The 24,776-nt window shown below is 47.7% G+C and overlaps 1 protein-coding gene across 1 annotated transcript in view; it reads right to left on the reverse strand.

Annotated features, from left to right (window-relative positions):
• LOC144510898 (syntaxin-binding protein 4) overlaps positions 1-24,776 on the reverse strand; it is a 102,300-nt gene that overhangs the window by 18,908 nt on the left and 58,616 nt on the right. Inside the window, exons 11-18 of the mRNA XM_078240957.1 lie at positions 23,938-24,010; positions 21,171-21,250; positions 16,345-16,441; positions 13,300-13,427; positions 11,688-11,780; positions 8,727-8,792; positions 7,666-7,766; positions 3,041-3,149 (exon numbers count right to left, since the gene is read on the reverse strand). Of these exons, the coding sequence (XP_078097083.1) occupies positions 3,041-3,149; positions 7,666-7,766; positions 8,727-8,792; positions 11,688-11,780; positions 13,300-13,427; positions 16,345-16,441; positions 21,171-21,250; positions 23,938-24,010 (747 nt within the window). The remainder of the gene's footprint in view (positions 1-3,040; positions 3,150-7,665; positions 7,767-8,726; positions 8,793-11,687; positions 11,781-13,299; positions 13,428-16,344; positions 16,442-21,170; positions 21,251-23,937; positions 24,011-24,776) is intronic.

Raw genomic sequence — 24,776 nt, forward strand, 5'->3', positions numbered from 1 at the left:
TCCCCCTGATACTAAGGGGCAATTTAACATGGCCAATCCACCTAACCTGCACATCTTTGGAATGTGGGAGGAAACTGGAGCACCCCACAGGAAACCCACGCAGACATGGGGAGAACGTGCCGACTCCTCACAGACAATGACCCAAGCTGGAAATTGAACCCGCGTCCCTGGCGCTGTGAAGCCACCCCACTTCACCACACTTCACTCCAGTCAAAGAGACACCAGGTTTATTTTAGGATGATGCCCCAACTGGTTTATTAATTATTATTTTATTTATGGGCAGCATGGTGGCACAGTGGTTGGCACTGCTGCCTCACAGCGCCAGGACACGGGTTTGAGTCCTGGCTTGGGTCACTGTCTGTGTGGAGTTTGCATGTTCTCCCCGTGTCTGCGTGGGTTTCCTCCGGGTGCTCTGGTTTCCTCACACATTCTGAAAGATGGTGGGAGGAACGCTGGTTAGGCCACATTTGGGGTACTGCGTCCAGTTCTGGTCGCCGCACTACCAGAAGGACGTGGAGGCGTTAGAAAGAGTGCAGAGAAGGTTTACCAGAATGTTGTCTGGTATGGAGGGTCTTAGCTATGGGGAGAGATTGGGTAGACTGGGCTTGTTCTCCCTGGAAAGACGGAGAATGAGGGGAGATCTAATAGAGGTGTACAAGATTATGAAGGGGATAGATAGGGTGAACGGTGGGAAGCTTTTTCCCAGATCAGAAGTGACGATCACGAGGGGTCACGGGCTCAAGGTGAGAGGGGCGAAGTATAACTCAGATATTAGAGGGATGTTTTTTACACAGAGGGTGGTGGGGGCCTGGAATGCGCTGCCAAGTAGGGTGGTGGAGGCAGGCACGCTGACATCGTTTAAGACTTACCTGGATAGTCACATGAGCAGCCTGGGAATGGAGGGATACAAACAATTGGTCTAGTTGGACCAAGGAGCGGCACAGGCTTGGAGGGCCAAAGGGCCTGTTTCCTGTGCTGTACTGTTCTTTGTTCTATATGTGCTGGTTAGGTGCATTGACCCGAACAGGTGCCGGACTGTGGCGACTAGGGGAATTTCCCGGTAACATCATTGCAGTGTTAAAGTAAGCCTTACTTGTGATCAATAAATAAACTTTAAACTTTTTTCCTTCCATAGTCCAAAAGACATGTTGGTTAGGTCCATTAGCCATGCTAAATTCTCCCTCGGTGTACCCGAGCAGGCGCCGGAGTGTGGCGACTGGGGGATTTTCACAGTAACTTCATTGCAGTGTTAATGTAAGCCAACTCGTGACACTAATAAATAAACTTTAATGAATAAACTTTAAACTTTAATTCTCCTCTGGGGAAGCAACCCATCATCTAAGTGTAAATCATTCCTAATTACCTCCCACTCAGGCAATCTTCCTCTGTAGTTTCCGGGGAGACTGGGAGCTGTCTCGGGGTATAGTCAGGCACAGGATTACACAGCTCAGACAACATCCCAACCCCCCACCACACTGGCTAAGGTATATTATGTCCCATTAAAAGGTCAGATTAGCTTGACTTCAGACCCAGTGACGCCTCCGTTTCAAGAGGAGGCAGTGGTATTATCACTGAACGAGTAATCCAGAGACCCAGGCGACCCAGGTTTTGTGCCCACCACAGAAGATGGTGAAATTTGAATAAAAATCTCAAATTAAAATTAAATCTGTGCGGCGTTTGCACGTTCTCTGTGTCTGTGTGGGTTTCCTCCGGGTGCTCCGGTTTCCTCCCACAGTCCAAAGATGTGCGGGTTAGGTTGATTGGCCATGCTAAATTGTCCCGTAGTGTGCCAAGATGTGTAGGTTAAGGGGATTGGCCATGGTAACTGCATGGAGTTCCGGGGATAGGGCCTGGGTGGGATTGTTGTCGGAGAGTCGGTGCAGGCTCGATGGGCTGAATGGCCTCCTTCTGCACTGTAAGGATTCTGATGATTCTGTGCTTCTATGAAAATGGCCATCAAACCATTGTTGTAAAACTTATCTGGTTTACTCCTGTCCTTCAGAGAAGGAAATCTCCATTCTTGTCGGGCCTGGTCTGGCCTACGTGTGGCTCTGAGGCAATGTGGTTGACTCTTGTGGCTGAATGGTCTGCAGAGATTTTAACTTTTAATAAGCGGAACGATCTTCAATCAAGCAAACCTGATTATTTGGTTACAATTGTTTTTTTTTCACTGTGCTGGAATGTCTTGCGGCCAAAGGCCTGGAATTTATCAAAGGACAGAAGGTGTCAGCTTTTAACAGCTTGTTCTTGGCAGAGAGGAGTTCTATACAGACGTTTGGAGCCAGTGTTCCTTATCTGGGCATTGGAATGTAAACAATGTTCACTTAAGAGGCCGAGGTAGGATGAGGCCTGAGGTGACCAATGCCACTATCCTGCCTGCGTTTGATTGGCCTAATCGAATGATGCAATTGGGGTTTCGGATCAATTCATTGGCTGGATGACAGAGAATCGACCGGAAGCGAGTGGAGAATTGTGGATAAAGAGACATGTGAGCGTTTGTTTGCCAGCGATAACTCGAAGAAACCAACCATCGCAAGAAGACCTGTGCCCTGAAGGATGCTTCAGAGGAAAAGAAGATAGATTCTATATCGAGGATATTTCTTGGCCTAAACTAGGTAGTATCGATTTTCAGTTAAATAGTTAAAGTTGATGTTCGGTTAAAGTTAAAGTGCAGTTTAAGAGTTAAAGTTCAGTTGAAAGTTGATGTTCAGTTAGAATTAAGGTTCAGTAAAGAGTTAATGAGCTGCAACTATTTATGTTTTGAGTTGGTACTCGAAGTATTAAATAAAGAAATAATTGAATTACTGTCCTTGTTTGTCTCATTAAAGTGGAATGCTTGGAAGGTGTTTAAGTTAAAGCTGTATAACACTCTTAACTGCCCTCTGAAATGACTTAGCAAGCGATTCAAGTTCAAGGGCAATTAGGGATGGGCAACGAAAGCTGGCCCAGATGGAGATGCCCAAATCCCATTAATTAAACAAAGAATGGTCGAACCAAGTCCCCTATTTGACGATCTCACAGCACTCAGTGCATAGCTTACCTTTGCCGGCTCTGAGGAATTACCCGCTGCCTTCCCTGCCAGCTCAGTTTTGAGGTCCGTGATCTCAGCTTCCAGGAGACGCACGACCTCCTCGTAGTCCTGCTCAGCGCTGTGTGTGGTGGACCTCAGTTGTGCCTTTGTCCTATATGGACCACCATTGTGTGTGTTTGTCATACCTGGACACATCCCCTTCCAGTTTGGTTCCTCCCCTCAGCACCTAGTATAAAGGTGGCTGTCTCCTCCCCCTTGTTCAGTCCAGGTCGGTTAATTGTTGGGATCTGCTCCTGATTCTGTTGTGAATAAAAGCCTACACTTATATTGGCATATCGGTAGTCTTTCGCCTTATTGATAGTGCATCAATTTTATTCACAACAGTTACTAGTATGGAGCAGTTTCTAAAACCCGACAAGTTAGCTTTAGACCCTCAAGAGGTTGGAGCCTCTGATAAATTTGATCATTGGTTGGACTGCTTCGAAGCATTCGTCGACACCGCTACGGCCATCGACACCGACGCTGCTAAACTCCACGTGCTCCGCGCCCGGGTAAGCGAAACTGTCTATGGAATCTTCCGGGACGCTGCTACTTACGCGGACGCTATCGAACTCCTAAAAGGGCAGTTCCGAAAGAGCCCTAACGTGGTTTACGCCAGACACCTCCTAACTACCCGCAAACAGCAGCCAGGAGAATCGTGCGCCCAATTTCTGCGCGCCCTGCGAGTCCTCGCCCGAGCATGCGACTGTAAGGCTGTTTCAGCAGCTCAGAACACGGAGGATCTGATCCGCGACGCCTACGTTGCGGGCATTGAGTCTACATACATCCAGCAGCGTCTGCTGGAACAAGATGACCAAGACCTCCGGAAAACGGCCACGATGGCTGAAACGTTAGAAGCAGCCTCCCATAATCTCGGGTCTTACCTTGGATCCCGTTCCACCGACGGCTCCACTGCGACGGCTGCTCCAGCAGGGCCCAAATGTTACTTTTGTGGCCTCCCTAAGCACCCTCGGCGTCACTGCCCGGCAAAGGACGCGATTTGCTCCGGATGCGGTAAGCTAGGCCACTTTGTCAAAGTCTGCAGAGCAAAGCCGCTTCTGAAGACTCGTGGAGCCATGTGTGCTCCGAGGGCGCGGCCATCTTTGATGCAGGCGGCGGCTGCGCGCGAATCGCCATCTTGGATGCGGTCACCGGAAGTGCGGGAATCGCCATCTTTGATGCGGTCACCGGAAGTGCGGGAGTCGCCATCTTTGAGACTGGCATCAAGGCAAGCTGAGCAGGAAGCTTCATCCGTGACGTCATCAGACGGCGACGAAGATGGATTCTTCTTTAATTCAACAGTGGCATCGATTTGCCTGGACCAGTCGCAGCCTCATCAACTCTCCAAGTCAATAATGGAGATCAAGGTAAATGGTTATGCAGAAAACTGCCTGTTTGACTGTGGGAGCACGGAAAGTTTTATACACCCTCGCACAGTGCGTCAATATGCCCTTCCCGTGCGACCCTGGAGCCAGACCATCTCCATGGCCTCGAATTCTCACTCAGTGGAGGTCCTCGGGTGCTGCTTGGTGACGCTGACGGTACAGGGCACAGTCTACGAGCGTTTTCGGCTCCTCGTGCTGCCGCGACTCTGCGCAGCTGTACTGCTGGGGTTAGATTTCCTCAGCCATCATAGGAGCGTCACCCTGCAGTATGATGGCCCTTATCCCCCGCTCTCCGTCTGCAAGGCGCCGTCACGGCAGCGCCCCTCGCGCACCACCTGCAGTCTCTCGACCCTCAAGATCACCCCCCCCCCGTTATTTGATAACCTCACCCCGGATTGTAGGCCTATAGCCACCAAGAGTAGGCGCTATAGTGCGGATGACCGGGCCTTCATTCGGTCCGAGGTACAACGTTTGCTCCAGGAAGGGATTATCCAGGCCAGCACCAGCCCCTGGAGGGCGCAAGTGGTCGTAGTTAAATCGGGGGAGAAACACCGCATGGTGATTGACTACAGCCAGACCATAAACAGGTATACCCAACTAGATGCATATCCTCTTCCCCGTATCGCGGACATAGTCAACCACATCGCGCACTATAGGGTTTTTTCAACGATCGATTTGAAATCGGCTTACCACCAGCTCCCTATCCGCTCGGAGGATCGCCCATACACTGCCTTTGAGGCGGATGGCCGCCTCTACCAGTTCCTCCGAGTCCCCTTTGGTGTCACCAATGGGGTCTCAGTCTTCCAACGGGCCATGGATCAAATGGTGGACCAGCACGGACTACGGGCCACTTTCCCGTATCTGGATAACGTCACCATCTGCGGCCATGACCTGCAGGACCATGATGCCAACCTACAAAAATTCCTTCGTACGGCCACTCTCCTGAACCTCACATACAATGAGGCGAAGTGTGTTTTCCGGACACGCCGCCTCGCCATCCTTGGGTACGTGATAGAAAATGGTGTCCTTGGCCCCGACCCAGCCCGTATGCGTCCCCTTATGCAGCTTCCCCTCCCTACTACCCTCAAAGCACTGAGGAGATGCCTGGGCTTCTTCTCCTATTATGCCCAGTGGGTTCCCCGTTACGCAGATAAAGCCCGTCCGCTCCTAAAATCGACCTCTTTTCCCCTGGCGGAGGAGGCCTGTCGGGCCTTCGATGACATCAAAGCGGACATCGCGAAGGCCGCGATGCACGCTGTGGACGAATCCATCCCATTCCAAGTGGAAAGTGATGCGTCTGACTTTGCCCTCGCTGCCACCCTTAACCAGAGGGGCCGTCCGGTGGCCTTCTTTTCCCGGACCTTACAAGGCCCTGAGATTCGACACTCCTCGGTCGAGAAGGAGGCCCAGGCCATCGTGGAAGCCGTCCGGCACTGGCGCCATTATCTTGCGGGCCAACGATTCACCTTAATTACGGACCAGCGGTCAGTTGCCTTCCTGTTTAACACCAGGCAAAAGGGCAAGATTAAGAATGACAAGATCTTGCGGTGGAGGATTGAGCTCTCCACCTACAGATATGACATCATGTACCGGCCTGGGAAGCTCAATGAGCCCCCAGACGCCCTGTCCCGTGGATCATGTGCCAGTGCCCAACTAGACCAGCTACAGTCCCTCCATAACGACCTCTGTCACCCGGGTGTCACCAGATTTTTCCATTTCGTCAAGTCCCGTAACCTGCCCTTCTCCCTTGAGGAAGTCCGGACGATTACCAGGCAATGCAGGGTCTGCGCTGAGTGCAAACCGCAGTTCTACCGGCCAGGTAGGGCGCACCTTGTGAAGGCCACTCGCGCGTTCGAGCGCCTTAGCGTTGATTTTAAAGGCCCCCTCCCCTCCTCTAACCGCAATGTTTATTTCCTGAATATCATTGACGAATACTCACGTTTCCCTTTTGCCTTCCCCTGCTCGGACATGACCACGGCTACAGTGATTCGGACCCTGAACAAGCTCTTCACCCTGTTCGGCTTCCCAGCCTATATTCATAGCGACCGTGGGTCCTCTTTCATGAGTGATGAGCTGAGGCAGTACCTGCTCGCCAAAGGCGTTGCCTCCAGCCGCACCACTAGCTATAACCCCAGGGGCAATGGTCAAGTAGAGCGGGAGAACGCAACCGTCTGGAAGGCCGTTCTATTAGCGTTACGGTCTAGGGGCCTTCCAGTCAGCCGTTGGCAAGACGTCCTTCCGGACGCATTACATTCCATTAGGTCACTCTTGTGCACAGCGACCAATACGACCCCTCACGAGCGGATGTTTTCATTTCCCAGGAAGTCCTCCTCGGGTACTTCGCTCCCGGATTGGCTGATGTCCCCGGGACCCGTCCTGCTTCGGAAGCATGTCCGGACCCATAAGGCAGATCCCTTGGTCGAGGAGGTCCAACTGCTCCATGCTAATCCCCAATATGCTTATGTAGCGTACCCTGATGGGCGGGAGGACACGGTTTCTGTCCGTGACTTGGCACCCGCGGGTGCCCCGGAGGTCACCACGTCCTTCCGCCCCACGGTCCCTGGTGTCGTCCATTCGGAGACTGCTACGCCTCTTCCTCCCTCAGTCCCTGTCCCCAATGTAGTGTGCCCAGAGCCTGTTGCAGCCCCCCACCCCCCAGCTCCGGTTCCCACTGTTCCCCATACGCCACCAGGGCCACAGCCCATTCCTCTCGCCCCTATGTACAGCTCGCTTGAGTCGCCGGAGCCGTCGCCACGCAGTACCCGACGACTGGACGGGACGACGGATCGGTCCGCTTCACACCACCCAGCGCCTTCTCTCGACGCTCACTGTACGGAGCCTGGGCCGACATCGCTCCCTGCTCGGACGACTCTGCGACCTGCACTACGACGATCGCGACGACGGATCAAGCCACCGGTTCGTCTGGACTTGTGATATTGTTTCCGCTTCACCCCCGTGTTGTTTTTTAAAAGGAAGGGGTGAATGTGGTGGACCTCAGTTGTGCCTTTGTCCTATATGGACCACCATTGTGTGTGTTTGTCATACCTGGACACATCCCCTTCCAGTTTGGTTCCTCCCCTCAGCACCTAGTATAAAGGTGGCTGTCTCCTCCCCCTTGTTCAGTCCAGGTCGGTTAATTGTTGGGATCTGCTCCTGATTCTGTTGTGAATAAAAGCCTACACTTATATTGGCATATCGGTAGTCTTTCGCCTTATTGATAGTGCATCACTGTGCACCCGATGCTGAACCGCACTGACCGCGTGCAGCTTGTTCTGCAACGTCCTGTTTTCCACAAGGGCGTCCGTGGCTTTCTGCGGGGCGTAGAGGCAGAGATGGTTTGGGTTGATATTGAGGCCGGGCTGACAGGGTAGACACACATCTTTATTGCTTGGGCATTGACAGTCATGCAAAATTGACTCTGTCTACACTTCCATGCCTTGTGCATGGTGGGATCGATCGCAGAGGTAGAGATAACATGCCATGGTGGGAATTTCAACATCTCAACTTTTTAAGTATTCTTCCACACCTTTGGAGAAGCGCTTGCCATAGACATTGCCAACTCTACAGGAACTTCAAGGCCCATAATATTGCTTCCATGTCTTCATACATATGTTTAATGTCTGATTTTTCCAACCATGTCTAAATATTCAAGCAGTACTTTTACAGATGCACCATGGAAAGATTTCTTTCTGGTTGTATCACAGCTTGGTATGGCTCCTGCTCTGCCCAAGACCGCAAGAAACTACAAAAGGTCGTGAACGTAGCCCAGTCCATCACACAAACCAGCCTCCCATCCATTGACTCTGTCTACACTTCCCGCTGCCTCAGAAAAGCAGCCAGCATAATTAAGGACCCCACGCACCCCGGACATTCTCTCTTCCACCTTCTTTTGTCGGGAAAAAGATACAAAAATGTCTGAGGTCACGTACCAACCGACTCAAGAACAGCTTTTTCCCTACTGTCAGACTTTTGAATGGACCTACCTTGCACTAAGTTGATCTTTCTCTACACCCTAGCTATGACTGTAACACTACATTCTGCACTCTCTCCTTTCCTTCTCTATGTCCGGTATGCTTTGTCTGTATAGCGCGCAGGAAACAATACGTTTCACTGTATTGTGGCATGTGACAATAATAAATCAAATCAAATCAAACGGGCAGAGAGCTACTGGGTAAAAAAGCTTTGAACAATGTGATGCAGTTCCAGCGCTTTGCTGATGATGCCTGGGGGGAGCTTAACCTTCCAAGGACACAGCAGAAGGCCCCACTCACCTGGGTGACCTGCTGAAGCTCCTCTTCCAGTGCTTTCTTATTCTTCTCCATCTCCTTGATAAGAGCCTACGATTGCAAAACACAAAGGACTTTATGGGACAGGAGTTTTGACCTGATGAACCTCGCTCTGCAATAACCAGCTACAGATTGATTAACAAAGGGGGTGTTTTCAATAGCGGGCTTAAAGAGCGAGAGAGACTCCTGGTCAGCCGTGCGATGGACAGGGAGTTGGCTCAGTTAGTTGAATAGCTGTATGGAGCAGACTGGTGCCAACAGTATGTAAAAGTAAAGTTTATTTAAAGGTGTCACAGTTAGGCTTACACTAACACTGCAATGAAGTTACTGTGAAAATCCCCTAGTCGCCACACTCTGGCGCCTGCTCATGTACACTGAGGGAGAATTTAGCACCTAGCCAGCACGTAACTCGGACTTGCGGGAGGAAACTGGAGCACCCAGAGGAAACCCATGCAGATATGGGGAGAACGTGCAGACTCCGCACAAACAGTGACTCAAGCCGGGAATTGAACCCGGGTCCCTGGCGCTGTGAGGCAGCAGTGCTAACCACTGTGCCACCATTCCTTGGTTTGGTTAATCCCAGGGGATCCTGGGTTTATTTAACAAGTATGGGGTTCAATCCCCGTTCTGGCTGGACTGGGACTTGGAATCTGCTTCCTCGCCTGCCCCATGATCAAGTTCGCGTTCATCGAATCATAGGATCCCCACAGTGCAGAAGGAGGCCACTTGGCCCATCGAGTCTGTGCTGATCACAATCACACCCAGGTCCTATCCCTGTAACCCCACACACTTATCCTGCTAATCCCCTGACACCTGGGTCAATTTAGCACGGCCAATCAACCTAACCAGCTGGACTGTGGGAGGAAACCAGAGCACCCGGAGGAAACCCACGCAGACACGGGAGGAATGTGCAGATTCCACACAGACAGTGACCCAAGCCGAGAATCGAACCTGGGTCCCTGGCACTGTGTGGCAGCAGTGCTAACCACTGCGCCATTATTCTTTGGCTTGGATCTGTCCCCAGGGATTAATTAACAAGTTTAAACCTGTACTCCCTCTCAGATAGAAAAATAGGATGGTACAGTGGTTAGCACTGCTGTCCGTGTGGGGCTATCTCTGGGTCATCGCAGTTTCCTCCCACGCTCCAAAGATGTGTAGATTAGATGGATTAGCCATGGGGGACATTGTGGGGTTACAGGTATAGGACGGGGGGGGGAGAGGTCCCAGGTAAGATACTCTGTCAGAGAGTCGGTACGGACTCAATGGATCGAATGGCCTCCTTCTGCACTGTAGAGATTCTATGATTCTGTGAAATAGAAATGTCACAGGCCAAGTAAAATGAAAAACAACTGGTGACTGTAACAGACATGATGATCTATCTGGTTTACCCTATGACTGTGGATACTATTTAAGACTGATCAGAATCTATTAACCACAACTGATCCACAGCATTGATTACGATTCTGATCAATATTGTCTGAAACGCGTAAAAATAATCTTTTTGTAATCGATACTGAAAGCTGATTTTCTGAGAAATTAGCCTCAAATCATTCTTCAATAATCTTTAATGGAATCATTATCTCTCTCTCATGTGAACTTTAGTAAGTTCATGAAATGCACTCTTATTTCCCGGAAGAGCGACTGTTTTCAAACTGTCACTAGAAAATTGTTGGACAATGTGCAAGGGTACTGACGACAACTAATAAGTGAAGAGAGTGGCCCATTCAAAAAGCCATCAACAGGAGTCAGAGCTGGGCTGCACGGTGGCGCAGTGGTTAGCACTGCTGCCTCACAGTGCCGGGGATCAGGGTTCAATTCCTGGCTTGGGTCACTGTCTGTGTGGAGTCAGCATGTTCTCCCCGTGTCTGCGTGGGTTTCCTCCGGGTGCTCCGGTTTCCTCCCACAGTCCAAAGATGCGCGGGTTAGGTGGATTGGCCATGCTAAATTGATCCTAGTGTCAGGAGATTAACAGGGTAAATATGTGGGGTTACTGGAATAGGGCCTGGGTGGGATTATAGTTAGTGCAGACTCGATGGGCTGAAAGGCCTTCTTCTGCACTGTAGGGATTCTATGATTCTATGGACTTGATGTGCTGAATTAATCCTGATTGCTAAAGAATGAACCAGTACAGCTCCGGAACAGGCCATTGAATATCTTTGTGCCTCATTTAGTCTTCTTTATTCATTCATGGGATATGGCATTGCTGGCTGGCCAGCATTTATTGCCCATCATAATCCTTGGAGGGTAGTTGAGAGTCATAAGAACATAAGAACTAGGAGCAGGAGGAGGCCATCTGGCCCCTCGAGCCTGCTCCGCCGTTCAATAAGATCATGGCTGATCTTTTCATGGACTCAGCTTCACTTACCCGCCCGCTCACCATAACCCTTAATTCCTTTACTGTTCAAAATTTTATCTATCCTTGCCTTAAAAACATTCAACGAGGTAGCCTCAACTGCTTCACTGGGCAGGGAATTCCACAGATTCACAACCCTTTGTGTGAAGAAGTTCCTCCTCAACTCGATCCTAAATCTGCTCCCCCTCATTTTGAGGCCATGCCCCCTAGTTCTAGTTTCACCCGCCAGTGGAAACAACCTCCCTGCTTCTATCTTATCTATTCCCTTCATAATCTTACATGTTTTTATATGAGTCAACCATATTGCTGTGGCTCTGGAGTCACGTGTGAGCCAGACCAGGTAAGGTGGGCAGATTTCCTTCCCTAAAGGACATTTGTGAACCAGATGTGTTTTTCCGACAGTCGATAATGGTTTCATGGTCATCAGTAGATTCTTAATTCCAGATTTATTTTTATTGAATTCAAATTGCACCGTCTGCCGTGGTGGGATTCGAACCCGGGTCCCCAGAACATTAGCTGAGTTTCTGGATTACCCGTTCTAGCGATTATACCACTAGACCATCGCACTCATCTTCTACTTAAAGGAACCTCACCTTCATTTTCTTCATCTCCTGACGTAACTCGGTTACCTCTGACTGCAGATGGTCGAGATTATCCGACTCCTGGAAGGTATTGGAGCTAAAAATCTAAAATCCAGACAGAGACGGGGGAGAAAGGTGATGTTATAGCACAATAGTTAAATCTGACAAGCGTAGCTCAGCAACTCATCTCTCGCTGGGCATTTTGGTAAGCTTGCTGCCGCATTTGAATTTTTTGTGGAATTAACTGCTTTAATAAAATCTAGAATCATTTGTACGCTTCTCCCTATGTCTCAATCCGTGTTTCAAAACAACGTTTGACACCAAACCACAGACATTAGTGTGATATATGTATATATATTGTATACTGGGACTTGGAGTGCGGACTTTAAGAGCATAGGTCAGGTGATCCCTGGATAATTAGCTCCTCCCAGTGTGGGACCCTGTTGGGGAGTCTTAACCCTGACTGTGGAACAGTACAGACATGGAACATAGAACAGTACAGCACAGGAACAGGCCCTTCGGCCCACGATCTTGTGCCAAACATGACGTCAAATTAAACTAATCCCTTCTACCTGCTCTTGCTCCATATCCCTCTATATGGAGCATATTTATGTGTTTATCTAAAAGCCCCTTAAACTTGTATCTGCCTCCACCACCACCCCTGGCAGCGCATTCCAGATACCCACCACTCTCTGTGCAAAACACTTGCCCCTCACATCTCCTTTGAACTTTCCCCCCTCTCACCTTAAGTGCGTGCCCCCTAGTATTAGACATTTCAATCCTGGATAAAAGATTCTGACTGTCAACCCTATCTATGCCTCTCATAATTTTATAGACTTCTATCAGGTCTCCCTCAGCCTCTGCCGCTCCAGAGAAAACAACTCTAGTTTGTCCAGCCTCTCCTTATAGCTCATACTCTCTAATCCAGGCAACATCCTGGTAAACCTCTTCTGCACCCTCTCCAAAGCCTCCACATCCTTCCTGCAATGTGGCGACCGGAATTGAACACAAAAGGGTGGCACAGTGGTCAGCACTGCAGCCTCACAGCGCCAGGGACCCGGGTTCGATTCCCGGCTTGGGTCACTGTCTGTGCAGAGTTTGCACGTTCTCCCTGTGTCTGTGTGGGTTTCCTCCGGGTGCTCCGGTTTCCTCCCACAGTCCAAAATAGACGTGCTGGTTAGGGTGCATTGGCCATGCTAAATTCTCCCTCAGGGTACCCGAACAGGTGCCGGAGTGTGGCGACAAGGGGATTTTCACAGTAACTTCATTGCAGTGTTAATGTAAGCCTACTTGTAACGAATAATAAATATAACTTTTTTTAAAAAGTGCGGCCTAACCAAAGTTTTATAAAGCTGCAACATGACATCCTGACTCTTGTTCTCAATGCCCAGACCAATAGAGGCGAGCATGCCACACGCCTTCTTTACCACCCTATCTACTTAAATAAAGAGCTCCCAGTGTTCAAGTTAGCAAGCCTACCTCGTGATTCTCTTAGCCCACAGGGGCATACATAACAAGTAGGGTAGGCCACTAAAAGCTTGGTCAAAGAGGTAGATTTGAAGGGGTATCCTAAGTCGGAGGTGGTGTGGTTGAGAGAGCGCGCGGTGAAGTCACCTTCTCTTACCGGCGATTGGAAAGCTGTCGTGTCCAGAAGGTTTGCAACTTCATGAGGGAAAAACATCATGGGGCTTTGACTTAGCCCAACGTCCTCCAGCTCCTGTGGTATTGTGATCCTGGCGGCCTGCACAAAATCTGAAACGTTTACCCAGAATTATTTGGGTATTATGAAGGGAGATCTTATAGAAACATATAAGATTATGAAGGGAATAGATAAGATGGAAGCAGGGAGGTTGTTTCCACTGGCGGGTGAAACTAGAACTAGGGGGCATGGCCTCAAAATAAGGGGAAGCCGATTTAGGACTGAGTTGAGGAGGAACTTCTTCACACAAAGGGTTGTGAATCTGTGGAATTCCCTGCCCAGTGAAGCAGGTGAGGCTCCCTCATTGAATGTTTTTAAGGCAAGGATAGATAAATTTTTGAACAGTTGCTGTCTGTGTGGAGTTTGCACGTTCTCCTTGTGTCTGCGTGGATTTCCTCCGGGTGCTCCGGTTTCCTCCCACAGTCCAAAGATGTGTGGGTTAGGTCAATTGGCCATGCTAAATTCTCTCTCAGTGCACCCGAACAGGTGCCGGAGTGTGGCGACTAGGGGAATTTCACAGTAACTTCATTGCATTGTTGATGTAAGCCTACTTGTGACTAATAAATAAACTTTACTTTAAAGGAATTAAGGGTGAGCGGGCGGGTAAGTGGAGCTGAGTCCAGGAAAAGATCAGCCATGATCTTATTGAATGGTGGAGCAGGCTCGAGGGGCCAGATGGCCCACTCCTGCTCCTAGTTCTAATGTTCATATTTTCAGCCAAGCTAGTCTTTAACCAAGAGCAGAACCCCAAGTTGCAAAACTGAAAGGATTAATAATCACACAAGTTTAAAGATCACATAAATTTCTATGAAAAAGAAAAGGACTTCTTATAAAAGTCTTCACAGATAAGCACCAAGGCTATTAGTCTGAGAAAATACATTAAATCAGACACCTGGAACAAGACAAAGGGGGTGATATATAGACTCAGGACAAGCTGGAACAATGATAACTTGTAACAATGCTGGACTAAGTCTCCACGCCGATTGGATAATATAATTAAGCAAGCATAAGGTGATTGGTTTTAATATCTGAATGATGTAATCTGAATCAGAGTGGATAGAGGTAACTCCTAAAACATGATTGGTAGATGCTAATTACTTGTAATCGAATTTGAAACTATAATTGCTTGTGTATTTCTGAATTCTGCACTCTGGCTAGTTACAGACTGAGTGGTGACTTTCCAGAGTCCAGGCTTGATAAAACAGCTGTTTAAGAGAACTCCGTGACTTGGTCTGGTTACTTGGAGGGTAAAGTTGTGAGCAATTAGAAGACTGAACATCAAAGCTCAAAACAAAAACTAACCAAAGAAGCTCCATCGTTTCTTGTCCCTCTTTGTTGGAGGCTGGAATTCTTGGCCTGGATTTGCCTACCCTCACTGGAAGAGGGTGTGCTGTGCTACACATCACATGCACATTGGCCGGCAGTGGGATCTTCTGGTTCTGCTGGTAACAATGGGATTTCCCATTGATTCCACCTCATGCCGCTGGGAAACCCACAGCGGGGGTGCGCTGTCGGCAGGACCAGACGACCCCACCGGGGTGAATGGCTAAAAGATTTCGCCCACCATGAGTTTTTTAAAAATTCTTTTCCAGAATGTAGTTCGCATTTATTCCCACTCCCCAGTTGCTTGTGAAGAGGAAGCAATGGGTCTTACGGTGGCATGGTGGTCAGCACTCACACATTAGCACAAGGTGGGCCTCACAGCGCCAGGGACCCCGGGTTCAATTCCGGCCTCGGGTCACTGTCTGTGTGGAGTTTGCACGTTCTCTTGTGTCTGTGTGGGTTTCCTCCGGGTGCTCCAGTTTTCTCCCACAGTCCAAAGATGTGCGGGTTAGGTGGATTGGCCATGCTAAATTGCCCCTTAATGTCAGGGGGATTAGCTAGGGTAAATATGTGGGGTTACAGGGGATGGGACCTGGGTGGGATTAATCATAGAAATCATAGAAACCCTACAGTACAGAAAGAGGCTATTCGGCCCATCGAGTCTGCACCGACCACAATCCCACCCAGGCCCTACTCCCATATCCCTACATATTTACCGACTAATCCCTCTAACCTATGCATCTCAAGGCACTAAGGGCAATTTTTTTTTTAGCATGGCCAATCAACCTAACCCGCACATCTTTGGACTGTGGGAGGAAACCAGAGCACCCGGAGGAAACCCACGCAGACACGAGGAGAATGTGCAAACTCCACACAGACAGTGACCCAAGCCGGGAATCAAACCCAGGTCCCTGGAGCTGTGAAACAGCAGTGCTAACCAGTGTCGGTGCAGGCTCGATGGGCCAAATGGCCTCTTTCTGCACTGTGGATTCTATATTTCTATCCTTGAACCTTTGCAGTCTGCCTGGTGAAGGTGTTCTTCCTTAGCCAGGGATGATAATAACGCAGAGAGACTAAGTCGGTTAGGAATGTATTCACTGGAGTTTAGGAGAGTGAGAGGGGATCTCATAGAAGCTTATAAAATTCTAACAGGGTTAGACAGGATAGATTCAGAAAGAATGTTCCTGATGGTGGGGGAGTCCAGAACTAGGGGTCATAGCTTGAGGATAAGGGGTAAACCTTTTAGAACTGAGGTGAGGAGAAATTTCTTCACCCAGAGGGTGGAGAATGTGTGGAATTCACTACCACAGAATGTAGTTGAAGCCAAAACATTGCGTGATTTCAAGAAGAAATTAGATATAGCTCTTGGGGCTAAAGGGATCAAGAGATATGGGGGGAGGGGGATCCGGATATTGAATTTGATGATTATTCATGATCAAAATGAATGGCGAAGAGGCTTGAAGGGCCAAATGGCCTCCTCCTGCTTCTAGTTTCTATGTTTCTATTACTTGTAATGAATCCAGACTGATAATGGTCAGTGAAGACTCAGTCTCAACTTCTCTGCTGGGTGCAAGAGCGCCAGTAGAGATAAGAGAAGGAAGAACGAAGGAGATCAAGAACTTATTTGAATTGAAAGCCTAACCTTACCTCCAAATGCTACAGTTCCCTGTGAATCGTTTGTGAGACTATGCCGTAGCATTTTTCTCCGTTCTTCTGTCACGTGTAGTCCGAGGTACTTCAGTACCTATAGTAGAGAATGATAACACAAAATTCAGTGAGTGTGCCTAACGTGTATCTAGCCTAACTGCCCAGAATATAAACTGCGTGAGATATTGTACAGCTGTATGTATGATATACAAATTGCAGCATAGAAATAAGCCATTTGGCCCAACCTGTCTATGTTGTTGCTTATAATCCAAACGAACCTCATCATAACTTTCTTCGTCTAACCATGAGACCATAAGACATGGGAGCAGAAGGAGGCCATTTGGCCCATCGAGTCTGCTCCGCCATTCAATGGGATCATGATCAATCTGATGTGATAATCCTCAACTCCACTTTCCCACCGTATCTCCATAACCCTTGTTTCCCTTACTGATTAAAAATCTGTCCATCTTGAACATACTAAATGACCCAGCGTCTACAGTCCTCTGCGGTAAAGAATTCCACAGATTCAATACCCTCTGAGAGAAGAAATTCCTCCTCGTAATGAAAAGCAAAATACTGCAGATGCTGGAAATCTAAAATAAAAACAGGAAATGCTGGATAAACTCAGCAGGTCTGGCAGCATCTTTGGAAAGGAAAAAACAGAGTGAATGGCCGGAATTTAACTCGTCCTGCCCACCATGGGAATCGGAGCAGGCGGGGGCGCGGGGGAGGGGGGGGGGGCGAACCATGGGAAGGTCCGTTGACCTCGGGCGGAATATTTTATGGTTTTGGGACGAATGAGGCCAAAAAATCCCACCCAATGTTTCAAATCTAAATGACCCCTTCTAAGGAACTTAAGAGCTCTATGGTTCTGTGGAAAGGTTAATCAGACTTGAAACACCAGCTCTGTTTTCTCTCTTTCATTCAGCAGTTTCTGTTTTTATATTTAAGATTTTCGTGTACAGTTCTGGTCACCCTATTATAGAAAGGATATTATTAAACTTCAAAGAGTGCAGAAAAGATTTACTAGGATGCTACTGGGACTTGACGGTTTGAGTTATAAAGAGGGGCTGGATAGACTGGGACTTTTTTCTCTGGAGCGTAGGAGGCTGAGGGGTGATCTTATAGAGGTCTATAAAATAATGAGGGGCACAGATCAGCTAGATAGTCAACATTGCTTTATGAGGATTGGCTGAGGGAACTCGGTCTTTTCTCCTTGGAGAGACGAAGGATGAGAGGAGACCTAATAGAGGTGTATAAGATGTTGAGAGGCATAGATCGGGTGGACTCTCGGAGGCTTTTTCCCAGGGTGGAAATGTCTGCTACAAGAGGACACAGGTTTAAGGTGCTGGGGGGTAGGTACAGGGGAGATGTAAGGGGTAAGTTTTTCACTCAGAGGGTGGTGGGCGAGTGGAATCGGCTGCCGTCAGTGGTGGTGGAGGTGAACTCAATAGGGTCTTTTAAGAGACTCCTGGATGAGTACATGGAGCTTAATAGGATGGAGGGTTATAGGTAGGTCTAGAAGATAGGGATGTGTTCGGCACAACTTGTGGGCCAAAGGGCCTGTTTGTGCTGTAGTTTTTCTATGTTCTATGTTCTATCTTTTTCCAAAGATAGGGGAGTCTAAAACTAGAGGGCATAGGTTTAAAGTGAGAAGGGAGAGATACAAAAGTGTCCAGAGGGGCAATTTTTTCACACAGAGGGTGGTGAGTGTCTGGAACGAGCTGCCAGAGATAGTAATAGAGGCGGGTATAATTTTGTCCTTTAAAAAGCATTTAAAGTTACATGGGTAAGATGGGTACAGAGGGATATGGACTAAATGAGGGCAGTTGGGACTAGCTTAGTGGTAAAAACTGGGCGGCATGGACAAGTTGGGCCGAAAGGCTTGTTTCCATGCTGTAAACCTCTATGACTCCTCACTTTTGTCTTAAATGGGCGACCCTGTTGCTCTGAGATTATGCCCTCTGCTCCTAGACTCTCCCACAAGAGGAAACAACCTCTCAGCATCTTACTAACCCTATCGATATGTCCTGTACTCTGAGTATTTATCCATCAATGCTATTCCCCTCATGTGCTCCCTGTGGTGGCGAGTTCTACAACCTGACTTGGGGAAAACATTTTTTTGGAATTATTTATTGAACTAGATATGTTTTGAATGATAATTACCGCATATTCTCCAGTGGCTTGCTTGGGGTGGAGGGGAGGTGGGGAGCAGGGAACAATTGGAGGTCCTCCAGCATTGACAGATTGTCAGCATGCCCATGAGAGGTGGGAGCTGTCAATGTAAGAGGAAGAGGGAGGGGCCGCCTCAAGGTGGAGTTACCCCATGAAGACTTTAAGACAGGTACAATTACACAGAGGCCACAGTCATCACGGGAGAGGAATTCATCCATAGGCCAGTCAGCAGCTGTATCCTGTGGTCCTCTGCCCATTATGTCTGTGGGGGTTGTGGTTTGAATTGTATGATGGAGTGCAGGCCCCTTCCCCACCTACAGCTGGGAGGCTACCTCCATCCCTGGCATTGGCAGAGTGGCCCAAATCCACCCTTAAGGATGCTTAATTGGCGTTTCATAAGTTCATAAAATATAGCAGCAGAATTAGGCCATTCTGCCCATCGAGTCTGCTCCGCCATTCGATCATGGCTGATATGCTCCTCATCCCCATTTTCCTGCCTTCTCCCCATAACCCTTCAACCCATTACCAATTAAAAATCTGTCTAACTCCTCCTTAAATTTACTCACTGTCCCAGCATCCACCGCACTTTGGGGTAGCGAATTCCACAGATTCACAACCCTTTGGGAGAAGTAGTTTCTCCTCAACTCTGTTTTAAATTTGCTGCCCCTTATCCTAAGACTATGACCTCTCGTCCTAGAATGCCCCACAAGAGGAAGCATCCGCTCCACGTCTACTTTATCCATACCTTTTATCATCTTGTCTTCCTCAATTTGATCTCCCCTCATTCTTTTAAATTCCAGAGAGTGTCGGCCTAAACTGTTCAATCTCTCTTCATACGACAAACCCCTCACCCCTCATTGATTAGATATGGTTGGAAAAATCAGACATGAAACATATGCATAAAGCCATGGAAGCAATATTATGGGCCTTGAAGTTCCTGTAGAGTGGCGATGTCTATGGCAAGCGCTTCTCTGAAGGTATGGAAGAACACTTAAAAAATTGAGATGTTGAAATTCAATCTAGTGAACCTCCTCTGAACTGCCTCCAATGCCGCTGCATCTTTCCTCAAATAAGAGTACTAAAACTGTGTGTGTTTTGCAGAGCCACCCTTGATTAAAGAATCCCTGTTATTGTGTGGTTGATGCCAACTTGAGTGGTCCATGCCATGTAGAATCTATCTCAAAGGTTAAGAAAACATGCCATGGTGCTAGCGGTGGGAATTTCAACATCTCAATTTTTTAAGTGTTCTTCCACACCTTCAGAGAAGTGCTTGCCATAGACATCGCCACTCTACAGGAACTTCAAGGCCCATAATATTGCTTCCATGGCTTTATGCATATGTTTCATGTCTGATTTTTCCAACCATATCTAAGTATTCAAGCAGTACTTTTACAGATACACCATAGAAAGCATTCTTTCTGGTTGTATCACAGCTTGGTATGGCTCCTGCTCTGACCAAGACCGCAAGGAACTACAAAAGGTCGTGAATGTAGTCCAATCCATCACGCAAACCAGCCTCCCATCCATTGACTCTGAGTCATAGAGGTTTACAGCATGGAAACAGGCCCTTCGGCCCAACTTGTCCATGCCGCCCTTTGTTTTTTAAAACCCCTAAGCTAATCCCAATTGCCCGCATTTGGCCCATATCCCTTTATACCCATCGTACCCATGTAACTATCTAAATGCTTTTTAAAAGATAAAATTGTACCCGCCTCTACTACTACCTCTGGCAGCTTGTTCCATGATGTGGAGATGCCGGCGTTGGACTCGGGTAAAGACAGTAAGAGTTTTAACAACACCAGGTTAAAGTCCAACAGGTTTATTTGGTAGCAAATGGCATTTACTACCAAATAAACCTGTTGGACTTTAACCTGGTGTTGTTAAAACTCTTACTGAGCTTGTTCCAGACACTCACCACCCTCTGTGTGAAAAAATTGCCCCTCTGGACACTTTTATATCTCTCCCCTCTCACCTTAAACCTAAGCCCTCTAGTTTTAGACTTCCCTAATTTGGGAAAAGATATTGACTATCTACCTTGTCTATGCCCCTCATTATTTTATAGACCTCTATAAGGTCACCCCTCAGCTTCCTACGCTCCAGAGAGAAAAGTCCCAGTCTATTCAGCCTGTCCTTGTAACTCAATCCATCAAGTCCCGGTAGCATCCTAGTAGACTCTGTCTACACTTCCCACTGCCTTGGAAAAGCAGCCGGCATAATCAAGGATCCCATGCACCCCAGACATTCTCTCTTCCACCTTCTTCCGTCGGGAAAAAAATACAAAAGTCTGAGGTCATGTACCAACCGACTCAAGAACAGCTTCTTCCCTGCTGCTGTCAGACTTTTGAATGGACCTACCTTGCATTAAGTTGATCTTTCTCTGCACCCTAGCTATGACTGTAACACTACATTCCGCACTCTCTCCTTTCCTTCTCTATGAACGGTATGCCTTGTCTGTATAGTGCGCAGGAAACAATACTTTTCACTGTATACTAATACATGTGACAATAATAAATCAAATCAAATCAAATCAGTATGTGTTTTCTCCAGAGTCCTGGACAACAAGCTAGTTTGCTTACCAGGAATTGCGAAGGGAAAGGAGGAAGAGGAAATGAAAAGGATGTGGAAGGAAATCACACGCCAGACACACGTACCAACTCGAGCTTATCCACCTTCAACCGAATGTGAGGGTCCAGAGAGACCTTGCGTTTGATGCTGGGAACTTCTTTCGGAGCTGCAGAGAAGGAATGACACATGCTAGTTTGTCTCAAATCCAAGGTCCTTTGGAATGCTATCAGCTTTGAACTCTCAAACTCTACTGGGATTCCTGATTTGGGGCGGCACGGTGGCACAGTGATTAGCACTGCTGCCTGACAGCGACAGGGACCTGGGTTCGATTCCCGGCTCGGGTCACTGTCTGTATGAAGTTTGCACATTCTCCCCGTATCTGCGTGGGTTTTCTCCGGGTGCTCCGGTTTCCTCCCACAGTCCAAAGATGTGCAGGCTAGGTTGATTGGCTGGAAAATCCCACCCTATATGTCCTTAATTGAGGATAAAAACGAAGGGGTCATATGAACTGTTCTGAATTCTGCCTGCAACAGTCTGGTATAGCTGTTAATAATTAAATTGGTAGGGGTGGGGGACAGGGGACGGGGGGACGGGGGGAGGGGGGGTGGTGGCGGTGGGGAGTTTCAGGCTGTTCACTGGAAAGAGAGTACGAGTTGTTTATACTTGTAGACAATAGCAGAGCATTGGTGCTGTATAGACTGTTAGTCTCCAAAGTCTGAGGTAAGTGCTGAGAATGTCAGACTATAAATGGCAGTACTTTAAATTGTTCATTTAATCTCAAGATAGAATAGAGTTGGGTCTCAAGAAGATCTAATCAGCATTTTAACTGGATACATGGCCCGTGTGATTCACATTGCCATGGTGATGGGCTTTGAGAGGTAATGGTGCATAGGAAGCTATTGTACGATTGGATTACAAAGTTCTCCTAAAATATATCCATGAATTTCATAGACAGGAGAGTCTGCCAGGATTTGAGACAGAGTTAGAAAGAGAGCAGACAGAGACAGCAAGTCTCTAAGGTTCACCACACAGGAATGCAAGTCGGACCCTTTGCTTGGATTGAAAAGACCCAATGTGCAAGGATTTAAAAGGAGACTGGGTGATTTGCCTAGCTTAAGCTCGAGGGAGAATTTCTAGGAAAACTCTCACCATGAAAAACATCTCTGGTGTTAAAGGTTACTACACTGGGAAGGGAAAAGAATGGAAGCACACCCTCAGAAGCTAAGGGGCACTTTGGACTAGCTCAGGGTCATGTTTATCAAGGGGACAGTGTCAAGTATAATTGTAGAGCAGGAGATTTTTGGTTGTTTTCAATGTTAAAAGGGGGGAAGTATTGTTCCGTAGTGTAAAGTGTAAGTGTTCAGGCAATGGTGCTTCTAATTTGTCTATTGCGGTAAAAGTTGCAACCTTGAATTCTGGCCGTGTGATGCTTTAAGCTGGCCACTGGGAGTTCAAGTTATTGGTCTCTATGGAGATTGTAACAATGGCCAATATCAATATTCATGGATATATTTTAGGAGAACATTGTAATCCAATCCTACAATAGCTTCCTTTGCACCATTACTTCTCAAAGCCCATCTCCATGGCAATGTGAATCACACGGGCCATGTATCCAGTTAAAATACTGATTAGCTTTCCTTGAGACCCAACTCTATTCTATCTTGAGATTAAATGAAGAGTTTAAAGTACAGCCATTTATAATCTGACATTCTCAACACTCAATATCTGAACAGGTAACTAACCTGCTCCTTTTTAATTGCCCTGTCCACCAGCTGGGGTTAAAATCGATCCTTTGGGGCCTGTTCTGATACTGCAGCCAAATTGGATGTGCTAACGATCACATCAGAGTGGCTAGCATCGGCAGGTCAATCACACGGAGTTGGGGAGATAGTGGTAGCATTGTAATTGAAATTTTAATCCAGACGCTCGGGCTAATTCTCTGAGGTGCTGGTTCAAATCGCACCGTGTTAGCTGGTGGAATTTAAATTCAGCTAATAAAAAAAATCGGGAATATAAAGTTTATGTCAGCAAAACTGTCATCTGTGGTAAAAAGTCAATTAGTTTTTGGAGATGATGTTGTGGAGATGCCGGCGTTGGATTGGGGTGGGCACAGTAAGAAGTCTCACAACACCAGGTTACAATACAATACAATACAGGAAACAATATTTTTCACTGTATACTAATACATGTGACAATAATAAATCAAATCAAATCAAACAAATCAAAGTTAAAGTCCAACAAGTTTATTTGGAATGTGAAATGTATTCCGACCATTCTTCACATGCCAATCTGTGATTATCTTGCTATTGTGTCTCTGCCTATATATGCTGTTTTTGTGAACCTACCTCTCCACTCACCTGATGAAGGAGCGGTGCTCCGAAAGCTCGTGATTCCAAATAAACCTGTTGGACTTTAACCTGGTGTTGTGAGACTTCTTATCTTTGGAGAAGGGAATTGGCCATCTTTACCCGGTCTGGCCTACTGGTGATCCAAACCCATCATGATGTGGTTGACTCTCAGCTGCTCTCAAGGGCAAATAGGGATGGGTAACAAATGCCAACCTTGCCAGTGACGCCCACATCCCATGAATGAATGGAGCAAAAACCGACCAGTGAAGCAACAGAATCTGAATACTCTGGCTACACAATCTATTCATTTCTGATAACCTCTTTAATTATCCTGCTGAAGCTTTCTGGGTTCGGAGGAGGGGGGACCTCACGTCCTTCCAAGGAGCTGGTGGAGGTGAGGAGCGAGTGGAACACCATTCTTTATTGCTTTCCTTAAGGTCAGGGTAATGAGAAAAGGTTCAGAAGCTGGAAATCTTTGTCCCCCCAGCACAATGAGATGACATACCTGAAGCAGTGAGCTCTAACGGGCAAATGTCAGGGGACTGGAAAGGCATCGGACTGTGCTCTTCGAGTCGAGACTGTTGAGAAAGAAACAAAAAGTATGTGATTAGCACAACTGCTTTACAATATGATGCACAGGTCAAAGGTTAAGGACCAGAGGCAAAAGGTCAGTATGTCCCAGAACTAGTTGGTCACATTGGTAAGCAAGGTCTTTTTCCCCTCAATTTCGCTCCCTCGCTCCCTGGGAAGCCACTCATTCTGAATTGGTGACTGGGTCCTCTGATATTTCATTCTGCAGCCATTATTTATACTCTTTTTCATTCACCAAATTAACCATAGAATCCCTACAGCGCAGAAAGAGGCCATCCAGGATCGAGTCTGCACTGACTCTCTGAAAGAGCATCCCACCCAGAACCTCCCATCACCCTATCCCCATAACCCCACACATTTACATGGCCAATCCCCCTAATCTACACATCTTTGGACACAAAGGGGCAATTTAGCATGGCCAATCCCCCTAACCTACACATCTTTGGACACAAAGGAGCAATTTAGCATGGCCAATACACCACCTACATCTTTGAACCCTAAGGGACAATATAGTATGGCCAAACCCCCTAATCTACACATCTTTGGACACTAAGGGGCAATATAGCATGGCCAATCCCCCTAACCTTCACATCTTTGGGCTGTGGGAGGAAACTGGAGCACCCGGAGGAAACCCATGCAGACACAGGGAGAATGTGCAAACTCCACACAGACGGTGACCCGAGGCCGGAATTGAACCCGGCTCCCTGGCGCTGTGAGGCAGCAGTGCTACCCACTGTGCCACCGTGACGCCCT

Source organism: Mustelus asterias, chromosome 23, assembly GCF_964213995.1.
Source record: "Mustelus asterias chromosome 23, sMusAst1.hap1.1, whole genome shotgun sequence".
NCBI lineage: Eukaryota > Metazoa > Chordata > Chondrichthyes > Carcharhiniformes > Triakidae > Mustelus > Mustelus asterias.